Source organism: Carcharodon carcharias, chromosome 7 (assembly GCF_017639515.1).
Source record: "Carcharodon carcharias isolate sCarCar2 chromosome 7, sCarCar2.pri, whole genome shotgun sequence".
Classification (NCBI taxonomy): domain Eukaryota; kingdom Metazoa; phylum Chordata; class Chondrichthyes; order Lamniformes; family Lamnidae; genus Carcharodon; species Carcharodon carcharias.
Window position 1 is genome coordinate 72,519,007 of NC_054473.1, and position 12,053 is coordinate 72,531,059.

The 12,053-nt window shown below is 42.5% G+C and overlaps 1 protein-coding gene across 2 annotated transcripts in view; it reads right to left on the reverse strand.

Annotated features, from left to right (window-relative positions):
* sema3h (sema domain, immunoglobulin domain (Ig), short basic domain, secreted, (semaphorin) 3H) overlaps positions 1-12,053 on the reverse strand; it is a 167,254-nt gene that overhangs the window by 41,471 nt on the left and 113,730 nt on the right. For both annotated transcript variants that reach the window (XM_041191590.1, XM_041191591.1), the window contains exons 6-7: positions 4,237-4,356; positions 3,526-3,671 (exon numbers count right to left, since the gene is read on the reverse strand). In XM_041191590.1, the coding sequence (XP_041047524.1) occupies positions 3,526-3,671; positions 4,237-4,356 (266 nt within the window). The remainder of the gene's footprint in view (positions 1-3,525; positions 3,672-4,236; positions 4,357-12,053) is intronic.

A 12,053-nucleotide genomic window follows, 5' to 3' on the forward strand; every position in this document is an offset into this window, starting at 1 on the left:
GTAAAGAGGAAATAAGGAAGGCAAAGAGAATGTATGAGAATAGTCTACCATGTAAAATTAAAGGGAACTCAAAGGTTTTTTGTAATTACATAAATAGTAAAAGGGTAGTCAAAGGAAGGGTAACGTTCTAAACTTCTTGTGGAGGCAAGATGTACAGGCTGATATATTAATCAAGTACTTTGCGTCTGTCTTCACGCAAGAGAATGTTGCAAATGTCATAGTAAAGGAGGCAGCAGCTAATTAAGATTGGACAAAAATGGATAAAGGGGGCATACTTAAAAGGTTTGCAGTATTCAAAGTGGAAAAGCCATTGGGTGTGGATGGGATACATTGTGGGTGACTGAGGGGAGTTAGGTTGAAACAGCAGTGGCTCTGAAACAATCTTCCAAACCTGCTTAGATACGAGAATGGTGCCAGAATACTGAAGGCTGGCAGATGTTAGAGCACAGTTCAAAAAAGGGACGAGGATAAACCCGACATTTACAGGTCAGTCAGCCTAATCTCAGTGACAAGGAAACTTTTAGAGGCAATAATTTGTTGTAAAATTGTCATTTGGAAAAACATGGGTTAATAAATGAAAATCAGTGTGCATCTGGTAAAGGCAAATTATGTCTAACTTGATTGAGTTATTTCAAAAGGTAACAGGGAGAGTTGATGACAGTGTGGTTGATGTGAATATGGACTTTCAAAAGGCATTTAATGGAATGGCACAAAATGGACTTGTTAGCAAAACTGAATTTATATAGTGCTTTTCACACCACCAGACATCGCAATCACTTTACACCCAATTACGTACTTCTTGAAGTATCATCACTGTATGCAGGAAACATGGCAACCAATTTGCACAAGGCAAACTCCCACATCAATGTGCTAATGACTACAATCTATTTTGTGATATTGATTGAGGGACAAACGTTGGCAAGGACACTAGGAATAACTCCCCTGCTCTTTTTCCAAATAGCGACAAAGGACCTTTTTACATCCGCCAAGCAAGCAGATAGATGGGACCCATCGATTTAATACCTCATCCAAGAGATAGCACCTTCGACAGTGTGGCAGTCCCTCAGTAGTGCACTAGAGTGTTAGCCTTGATCTTGTGCTGAGGTCCTGAAGTGGGACTTGAACCTAGAACCTTGCGATTCAGAAGTGAGTGAGCTATCAACTGATCCATGGCTGACACGGCTAAAGAGATTTGATAAAGATGTTCAAAATCATGAAGGGTTTTGAGAGAGTAGATAAGAAGAAACTTTTTCCAATGGTAGAAGAGTTGGTAACCAGAGGATACAAACTTAAAGTGACTGGCAAAAGAACAGGAGGTGACATGAATCAATCAAAATGAGGAATCGTTTTTTTTTTAGATGGTTAACTGTTGTGATCTAGAATGCATTGCCTGAAGGATTGGTGAAAGCAGATTTAATAGTAACATTAAAAAAGGAACTAGATAAATATCTGAAGGGAAAAATTTTCTGGTCTTTGGGGAAAGAGCAGAGCTTTGAAGTAACTTGATAACTGCACTAAATAACTAGTCCAGGCATGATAGGCCAAATGGCCTCCTTTTGTGCTTTCTCATTCTACGAATACAGCCTAGTTACTGGTGGGTACCGACCAACCGATAAAACTTTCCACAATACAACACCAATCGCAACTAAATTGACAATTTCAGTCAGGTGGACTGTCCTGAAAAATAAGAAATGTTGCAATGATGCAAAAGAAGTGTTCATTCTGAGGTTGCGGTTAGTTGCATCGTCAGATGGGAGTAGAGGGAGCTTTAGTCTGTAGCTAAGTTGTGCCATGCATGACTTTGGAGTACCTGAGTGAAAAAAAACTGGAGATGTCACAACATTTATATTGGTGACCACAAAGAGTCACCAAAAGCAAAGATTGGATAAAGGGTTTCTCACCTGAGATCAGTCCTTCATCTTTACAGATACCACTTGAGTGGCTGTGTATTTATAATATTCTTTATATTCCAGGTTTTTAGCATTTGCAGTTTTTTTTTTATTTTTGCAGGTGATTTATTTTACAGGGAAGCATTTGGTAAGATACGTCTCATGTTTGTAGGAAGGTTTGGAAAAATTATTTTAAAAATCAGTTAATTCTCCCCTTTTGAATGTTCAACTGAAAGTTTAGGCCTCTTACATTGTCCAGTTGTGACCATTAAACTGAACTTGAGATGCTTTCCAGTTGGAATCATAGTTAATGATTAGATATGGGAACTGAGGTTATTTTTTTACCCTCCTTAACCTAGGGGTGTGAAGTGACAATGCCAAACTCAGGAGGGGTGACAGTAAAGAAGGCAGTACAGAAACCACAGATTAGGTTAAAAATGATATGAAAGTGGGCAGAACAATTGCAAAGTAATGAAAGCAGGGAGGGAAATGGTCAAAATAAGTATGCCATGAATGGTGAAAAGGATAAGGATGATGCACACACAACACATAACATATCCCACCAATGCAGAGTGGCAATCAAGAAAGCCAATAGGCTGTTGAATGATATGGCCAGAACAGTAGAATACAAGGCAGAGCAGATTGTGACCCAAACTATACAGCACACTGATCAGCCCGTGTCCAGCTCCGATTGCCAAAAAAAGTGAACTATTCAAGCATTAAAAGCAATGCAGAGAACAGCAATGAGACTGGCCCTAAATGTAGGGGGCCCAAGTTATAAGGCAGGACTTGGGTTTTCAGCCCAGGAATAAGGGGATTGGGAAGTGATCTTCTAGAGGTCTATAAAGTTGCTAAGGGTGTGGTTAAAAGCATGGTCACTATTTAAAAACAAAGGGTTGCCCATTTAAGACAGAGATGAGGAGAAATATTTTCTCTGAGGGTTGAGAGTCTTTGGAACGCACTTCCTCAAAAGGCGATGGAGGCAGAATATTTGAATATTTTTAAGCCAGAGGTAGATTCTTGATAAGCAAGGGGGTAAAAGGTTATTGGGGGTACATGGGAATGTGGGGTTGAGGTTACAAACAGGTCAGCTATGGTCTTATTGAATGATGGAGCAGGCTCGAAGCACTGAGTGGCCTACTCCTGCTCCTAATTCGTATGTTTGTATGTAAACCCCTTAAGCTACAAGTGTAGAACATGAATATAATTTCAAACTAGTAAGCTTAAGGCTGCTATCAATAACCTTATTTAAACAAAGAACACTCAATTATGGAATACATTCCTAGATAATGTGGAGGAGGCAGAAACATTTTGGAAACATTTGATTGTTGCAATTGGGATGCAGGATTGATCTGAATGATGAACTAGAATTGTTTGGGATGGTCTTCCTCATTTATGGAGCATTATGTGATCTGGTAAACAGCAATCCCCCCCCCACAACCTCACTAACTCTTACAGACTTGGGACCAAATCTGGCATATATGATCTGGCTCCCCCATCACTTAGTAACTGACCATTCTGAATCTCAAACAGCAAAGCTCATTGTAAAGTGTGGCGGATCATTAAAAAGTCACTGTGCTCAGTTTTTTAGTACAGTGGCTCTGGCTCACTGCCATTCACAATTATTCCCCCTTACCTTGCAAACCCGGGCCACTCTTGAGTAAATCACCTTCCCGTTGCCATTGTCCACTTCCTGAGCATGCTCAGTGAAAAATAAGTACACTTTGTCATCCTCTGCATTGTTGCTCTCTGCAATGGCATGGACCTTCACAAATCTAGGATCTGAAGAGGTGCACAAAGAATTAAACAAAGTACAGACCATGTGTTGGCATTCTCGACATGGCCACAAAATCTTAATTGAATCCAAAACAGCTCCACCCAGTCTAGAAACCCATATAACTGTGACTGATTATATTTTACAGTAGTTAAACACAAAGGATTAATTGTTCTTTTGTCTGGTGGCATCAGAGTTGCTCAAAGCCAACTGGAATATCACTGCAATGTTGCAATATCTACACTTTTCACTTAGGTTAAAGCTCTAAGGTCGTGCAGCCATTCGGCCCAATGTATCTGTGCCGGCTCTTTGAAAAAGCTATTAAAATTAGTCACTGCCCCCTGCTCTTTTCCCACTGCCCTGCAAATTTTCTCCTGTTTTCAAGTATTTTCCCTTATCTGATTTCTTTCCCCCTAGCAAAAGAAGGGGGCCTCCTGGCTCCCCAGAGCTCAAAGTCTCGGGCTGCTGTTCATAGACATGATGTTGTGCCTTGTGGAACCAGGTGACTGAATTGAAAAACTAATGGGATGAGGCTGATGCAGGGAATGGGAGTTTACCCAAACCTGACCTCACCTTGGAGCCACATTGAGTCGTATTGCTCAGTGCGAATCGTGCGACGGTGTCCCAGGCTGCGGAAGAATGCCACATCCCGGCTCATGAAGTCGGAGGAAATGCCGGCATACAACTCACCCTCTGTAAACACAAGCAGGAGGGACAAATGAACTTAGTAAAGAAGTCATTTTCCACATACGTCAACTGGAGCAAATGGGCGGGAAGGAAAGGATGTTAAGAATAATTGTTTGCCACATCGCAACAATAAGACCAGCTAATGATGAACGAGTAATGATAAGACTTTTAGGTTATCCAAACTGTCAGAAGTATGTTCGCAGAAAAGGCCTGAATGGGCCAGTAATATCTATAGCTATGTCTGTATCCTGTGTAGTACAGAGTACAAACACCTCTGGTGTACCCCATCCTTCTTGCTAACCCTCCCCTCATACATGCTAGGTTGCTGGTAATGGATTTTGGCAGGAGGTTGCTGGACAACACTGAAATGGGTTAATGCCATTAGCATTGAAAATCCGTTTCTGTCTCGTCTGTGCGGTTGCATCATACGTCAGTGGCAGCACTCTTGCCTTTGAATTAGTTACGGGTTCAAGTCCCACTCCTGGATTTTAGCACATGATCCAGACTGACCCGTGTCATACTTAGGGAATGCTGCACTGATGGAAGTGCCATCTTTCAGATTAGATGTCAAATCAAGGACCTGGCTGCCTGTTCATGTGGATGTAAAAGGTTCCACGGTACGATTCAATGAAGAATAGTAGAATTCCTCTAGTGTCCTGGTTATCAGTCCTCACTCAAAACAGCATCAACCAAAACAGATTCAGTGTTTAATTGATTCTGTTTGTAGTGAACAAGTTAGCTGCAGTTGACGTTTCGAGTCCTCATGACCCTTCAACAGAATTGAGTGAATATTAGGAGAGGGGTGAAATATAAGCTAGTTTAAGGTGGTGAGGGGGTGGGGGGAGAGAAGTGGGGGGGTGGTGTGGTTGTAGGGACAAGCAAGCAGTGATAGGAGCAGATAATCAAAAGATGTCACAGACAAAAGAACAAAGAGGTGTTGAAGGTGGTGATATTATCTAAACGAACGTGCTAATTAAGAATGGATGGCAGGGCACTCAAGGTACAGCTCTAGTGGGGGTGGGGTGGAAAGAGTAGCAGGGCATAAAAGATTTAAAAGTAATGGAAATAGGTGGGAAAAGAAAAATCTATATAAATTATTGGAAAAAACAAAAGGAAGGAGGAAGAAACGGAAAGGGGGTAGGGATGAAGGAGGGAGTTCAAGATCTAAAGTTTTTGAATTCAATATTCAGTCCGGAAGGCTGTAAAGCATTCGTTGCTCCCAATGTGGTCTCCTCTACATTGGAGAGACCAAACGTAAACTGGGCGACCGCTTTGCAGAACACCTGTGGTCTGTCCGCAATAAAGACCCAAACCTCCCTCTCGCTTGCCATTTTAACACTCCACCCTGCTCTCTTGCCCACATATCTGTCCTTGGCTTGCTGCATTGTTCCAGTGAAGCCCAACACAAACTGGAGGAATAGCACCTCATCTTCCAACTAGGCACTTTACAGCCTTCCGGATTGAATATTGAAGTCAACAACTTTAGATCTTGAACTCCCTCCTCCATCCCCAACCCCTTTCCGTTTCTTCCCCCTTCCTTTTGTTTTTTCCAATAATTTATACAGATTTTTCTTTTCCCACCTATTTCCATTATTTTTAAATCTTTTATGCCCTGCTAGTCTTTCCAACCCACCCCCACTAGAGCTGTACCTTGAGTGCCCTGCCGTCCATTCTTAATTAGCACATTCGTTTAGATAATATCACCACCTTCAACACCTCTTTGTTCTTTTGTCTGTGACATCTTTTGATTATCTGCTCCTATCACTGCTTGCTTGTCCCTACAACCACACCACCCCCCCACTTCTCTCCCCCCACCCCCTCACCACCTTAAACTAGCTTATATTTCACCCCTCTCCTAATATTCACTCAGTTCTGTTGAAGGGTCATGAGGAGTCGAAACGTCAACTCTTTTCTTCTCCGCTGATCCTGCCAGACCTGCTGAGTTTTTCCAGGTAATTCTGTTTTTGTTTTGGATTTCCAGCATCTGCAGTTTTTTGTTTTTATAAATTCGCTGCAGTGTTCGTTTGCAAAACAATATGTGACTAATTAATTGGTTAATTGAAGTACATTGAGATCTCCAGCGGTGGTATAAGGAGCCATCTCAATGCAGGGGCCAATGTTCCTGACCTTTGCATTCAGAGAGCCCTTATTCCCTGGGAATCAATCCATTCCTCTATTCTTTTTGCCATCAATAGATGGAGCTGTAAAAGACAAGGGTTGACAAGGTGCCTTGGTGGTGGTGGGGGAGTGGGGGGGGGGGGTTATAAAAGTGTTGAGCACTATTTTAAATGCTGTAATGCCCTTGTAAAAACATCCTGTCAGCACTAATTTAATGAAGTTTTTAACCTGTTTAATTTGAACAACTTAATGACTTGGTTGAAGTAGCTCAAATATAAATTATAGGTGACAGCATTAAATGAGACACTGAAAATAGCATTGTGGTGAGGTCGGGTGGGGGAGGGGGAGGAGGTGGGGGCTAGTGTTTGAGAATGTGATTCATTGTGGGTGGCAACACAAGAGATGCTGGTCTTTAATGAAGAGAAACCAATTGGACCTTTCTTCTAAAGTTCCTATGCACAGTAAGCTTTGTTTTCACCACCTAATGGGGTATTACAGTATCGTGGTTATGGCACTTGGCGAGGAGTCCAGAGACCTGCAGTGATGTTTTAAGCCAACACTTTTATTACGCTGCCCACTATAACACTTTTTGTTGTTTCTGCCTGATTTCATGGTTGTTGTGGGAGTGAGTGGAATGGGTGGGAGTGGAAAGGGTTACAAGGTAATGTAATTGGGGTTTTCAAAGTGTATTTGTCTGACATTCCAACCCACCTATTCTATTCTATGATATGTGGGCTGCTGCGTCACTAATGTACATTTTCAGCATAAAATCAGTTTCAAGCAGCAACAACTTTGATTTGGGTAGCACCTTTAATGTAGTGTAATGGTTCATGTCACTTTACAGGAGAATGATCAGAAAAATCATTGACACTGAGTCAAATAAGGAGATATTGGGACAGGCCATCAAAAGCTTGGTCAAAAAGATAAGTTTTAAGGAGCATCTTAAGGAAGGAGGGAGAAGTGGAGAGGTTCAGGGAGGGAGTTAAGGGCATTAGGGCCTAGACTGCTGAAGGCACGGCCACCTATGGCGAGGTGAAGAAAGTCAGGGATGCATGACAGGCCACAATTGGAGGACTGTAGAGGCATTGGAGGCTGGAGGATGTTACAGAGGTAGGAGGGGTGAGGCCATGGAGGGCTTTGGGAAAAAAAGGGTGAGAATTTTTAAGTTGAGGTGTTGGTTCACACAAGTCATGCAAAATGTAACAATGAAGCACACAGTTAAACGTGTGATTAACATTTGCAAGGGGACTGCATGGAGCCACCATCCCTTCACCTCTGCAATTTCAAATTGAATCCAGCCAAAGCTGATAGAATCTCAAAAGCCAGCATGGATCCCATGTGGAATGGGTTTAAGGCAGTCAGTTCATTGTGGTCATAGATCCATATCATCATATTAGCCATTAAGTGACAAGCAAACTGTGATAAATGGTTAAATGCTCAGTGTGAAATGGTGACAGGTTTAATCACTTCTCATGGGCACATAGGACCCTCAAAGCGAGAGTATTATTGATGCTGATAAGGTGCAGAGACGAACAACATGATGATTCTGGCTATCAGGAATCGTAAGTTATGAGGAAAGATTAAAGAACTTGGTCTTGCTTCTCTTTGGAAAGTGGAGATTTCCAAAATTAAGAAAGGAAATGAACAGGTTTAATTGTTAAATTAGCAAGTTTTGCTGGGCTCCTGGCATGCGTCAGGCCCAAGCAATGCCGGGAAAGTTCCAGCAATAATGGCCCTTGATTGGGGCCTTCCTTGGCTTCATTGTTTGCCCACAAGGAAACTGCTCATGAAGTCACTGAGTTCAAATACCAAGGATGCAAGTTACAGTTTAGGATGTTGGGCTTATCAAATAGTTGAGTAAGTTTATTCAGTGTGTGGTCAAGCCATATATACCAGGAGGATACAAGGTCTGTTCTGTCGAAGGGTCATGAGGACTCGAAACGTCAACTCTTTTCTTCTCTGCCGATGCTGCCGGACCTGCTGAGTTTTTCCAGGTAATTCTGTTTTTGTTTTGGATTTCCAGCATCCGCAGTTTTTTGTTTTTATCTCTGTGTTTAATTGACTGCCACTGCTCTTCAAGAAATGCAGTTCTGTCGAAGGGTCATGAGGACTCGAAACGTCAACTCTTTTCTTCTCCGCTGATGCTGCCAGACCTGCTGAGTTTTTCCAGGTAATTCTGTTTTTGTTTTACAAGGTTTAATCCTTATTCCATTTAGCTGATCTTAGGAAGAGTTACAGAAGGATTAAGAGGGGGAGAATTGGCCTGGGCTTCTACTCTTGATAATTATCTAGGAATCTCTGCTGAATGTATGCATGCATATGGCCAGTGGGAAAGGACAGGATTGGCTGTGATGCCCCTAGAGTGGAATTGCCCCCTTACTCTCAATGTCAAGATTCACTCACGAATCATGGTCTACAACCATATTCAGAAGAGTCAATGCTTTCAGGAGTGAATGTCATTACAACTTTAAATCTTGCAGGTTAGCACAGCCAAATAAGAGTCACAGATTGAGTGGCTATTTACTAACCCTAACTGAGAAAAAGCAGTTTGACAAGAGAACAAGAGAACTCAGGATTTCTGGGATTTGCTGGAATTGTGAGAGTTAAATTGGAAACTATCTTGTGTTTGAATATTCCAAAGACGTGTGCAGCAGGAACATAAAGATTCTCCGCAAGAACATGGACCATTCTACACAATGTACATACTGGAGAATGCAACTGATAGTCAAGAGTGAATTTACTACACGTATAAATAAACCCTACCTGCTGCTGACTGACCCCTGCAATGCTATGATTTATTACTGTCTTCAAATACACATCAGGCAACTAGGTCATCCTGCTTGTTTAAACAGGACAGTGTGCTATTCATTAATGTTAACGTAAACTCTCTGTTAGACCTTGCCTCTGAACTGTCAGCAGCAGACGGCTAGAACGTTTACACTCCATATGTTGTGTGTAGCCTTCAGTATCTGCATGTGATTCAGAGACTCTTTTATCCCTGAAACAAATGGAAACAGATGCAATTGCTGGAGCCTAGCATTAATCCTCAAAGACAAATTTATACCAAAAGCTGAATCCAATTGTACCCCTAACCAGGTTGGTCCTGGAGATATGTGTGAGTAGTGGTAGTGCGCACACGAAAACACACACACAGACATATTCAAGCACGCACAGGCACATGTATGCACACACAGATGTCTGCAGGACTGCATGGACACACACATGCATACACACACACAAATGCATCCATGCATGCGAATACATGTGCATGCATGCACAGACACATGTACACATACATAGCTAAATCCATGTAGTCACAGACACATTTGTGGGCACACACACACACACTTGCTCACGAACTCAGAACACATGCACTCACTGCCATGAAGGAAAAATTAGCATTTATATAGCGCTTTTCATGACCATCGCATGTCTCAAAGCCCTTTACAGCCAGTTAAGTATTTTTGAAGTGCTGTCACCGTTATAATGCAGAAAACACAGCAGCCAATTTAAAAATAATCAAACTCTCACAAAGAGCGATGTGATAATGAACAGATTGTGTTTTTGCACTGTTGATTGTTGGATAAGATACTGAGGGATGATGGGTTCCTTACCTACCATCAGGCCATCAAGGTCACGCTGTTCCATGATTTTGATCTGTTCTACTGAATGGTCAGCAAGAACACCCTCCCAAAACTGAGGCGGTCTTTGTGAGGAAACTACAATTTTAACTTGGTTTTGAATGGGGAAGCTGTTGTGGATAAACCAGTTTGGAAGACAATCAGCACCAGGAAAGGCCAAGAAAGGGAAGCTGATTTCTTTCAGAAGCAAAATGCTCCAGATGGTGGAAAGATTTAGAAGGTAAGGCAGCATCTGTGGAAAGAAAGAGTTAATGTTTCAGGTCTGTGACTTTTCATCAGAATTCCAAGGAAAGCTCACAGACCTGAAACGCTAACTCTGTTTCACTCTCCATAGGTCTGCCACACCTGCTGAGTCTTTTCAGCATTTTCTGCTTTTATTTTTGATTTCTTCCTTTGCAGGGTCAGAAGCAGCACATGAACTCTCCCACAGGCCCTAAAAAAGTGTAAGCCTTCCTTCCTTGGACACACCCAACTTTTCCAAACACAAGACACTCCTGGAATAGGATTGCCAACGGCCCCCAGAATGGTTGGGAGTCTCCTGGAATCGGCATTAATCTCCCAGTGGCTTTCAAAAGCAATCTGGGAAATTTTAAAAACACAAAGGGTTCACTTTTACCCCTCCTTGCACCTGTCACCAGGAAAAGAACAAACAAATTGGTGACATAAACATGAATTTTGGTTGATAAGACTGTTTCCCTCCATTATCTTGGGAAAGACACACACTTCTGAAACAATATTCACCTCACTCGATGCTTAGAAAATCTCAGACCAGTAAACGTGACCGAGCTAGCTCACCAACAGGGACAGACGAAGGCCGGGCTGACAGGGCGGAACCACAGTTCTGAGCCACTGTTGCACTGTGGCCTTGGTTCGTGTGCTGAACATTTCCAGGTTCTGTAAATGGTGTTAGGGTGGAGCACGTGGCTCTGACAATTTGTGCTGTAAGTATGGACGTGACATTAAAACAGTTAATATCAACATTTCAAACACATCTCAGTTCGAGTAAACCTGTCAGAGGTGAGATAGACAGACGGGGCTTTCTGAATCCACACTAAGATCTGTCTGCCAGTTAAAGGCACGGGTTTAATTATATCACTGAAGGCAGTCCAAGGACTTTTATAAAGTTTAGCATCACATCAGTTGCAGTTGTTGTGAAATTTGATGCACTATTAACTCAGTCAGCACAGTGTAAATGTTGTTTTATTTGTTTTCTTCTAATCTTGGGGCATTGAACTCATGTTGGAAACCACAATTAAACATTTAAAAGTCCCCGAGTTGGTTGTTGCTGGGGAGAGAAAGGAGAAACCAAAAAGAGAAATAAATGACAAAAAATGAATCTGGGAGAGCGGCCAAGGGAAGCGGGGTGAGATGGTAGGATGGATGAGAAATTGGACCAGTAAAGAAATTCAGTTTTCGTGCCAAGCCTCCGGCTTACCGTGATGTCACTTCCGCCGACCTCTCCCGGAATACGTCCAGCCAGAGTTGGCAATCCTACCCTGGAACCCAATCCCACCCCGTACTGTGTTCACAGGTGGGAAATTGGTAGGTGCGATTTAAATGAAGCCTGAGAGTTACAATCTCCTGCTTTCGGGAAAGGTGGGCATGTTTCCAACTCATTCCATTACCCAGGGTGATCAACTGTCCCGTATTTTAAGGGATCGTCCCTTGTTTTGACTGTTTGTCTCTAAAGGGATGTCTTTCATTCCTTGTTTCCAGGACAGCCTGTGGGACACGGGGCAGGGGAGCTCCTCGATTGTCTCGGTTTTCTTTGTTAGCAAGGGCGTTGTGGTCTTCGTCCACCAGGGGGAGTTATGATCACGCCCTGTTGCTATGGTCACCAGTGCCCCAACTGCACTCACCCTCAGTCCCACAATCAAAATGTCCCCTTTCTTTTATTTCTCAAGAATTGGTAACCCTGCCGCTACCCACCTGGCTGGAGTTAAA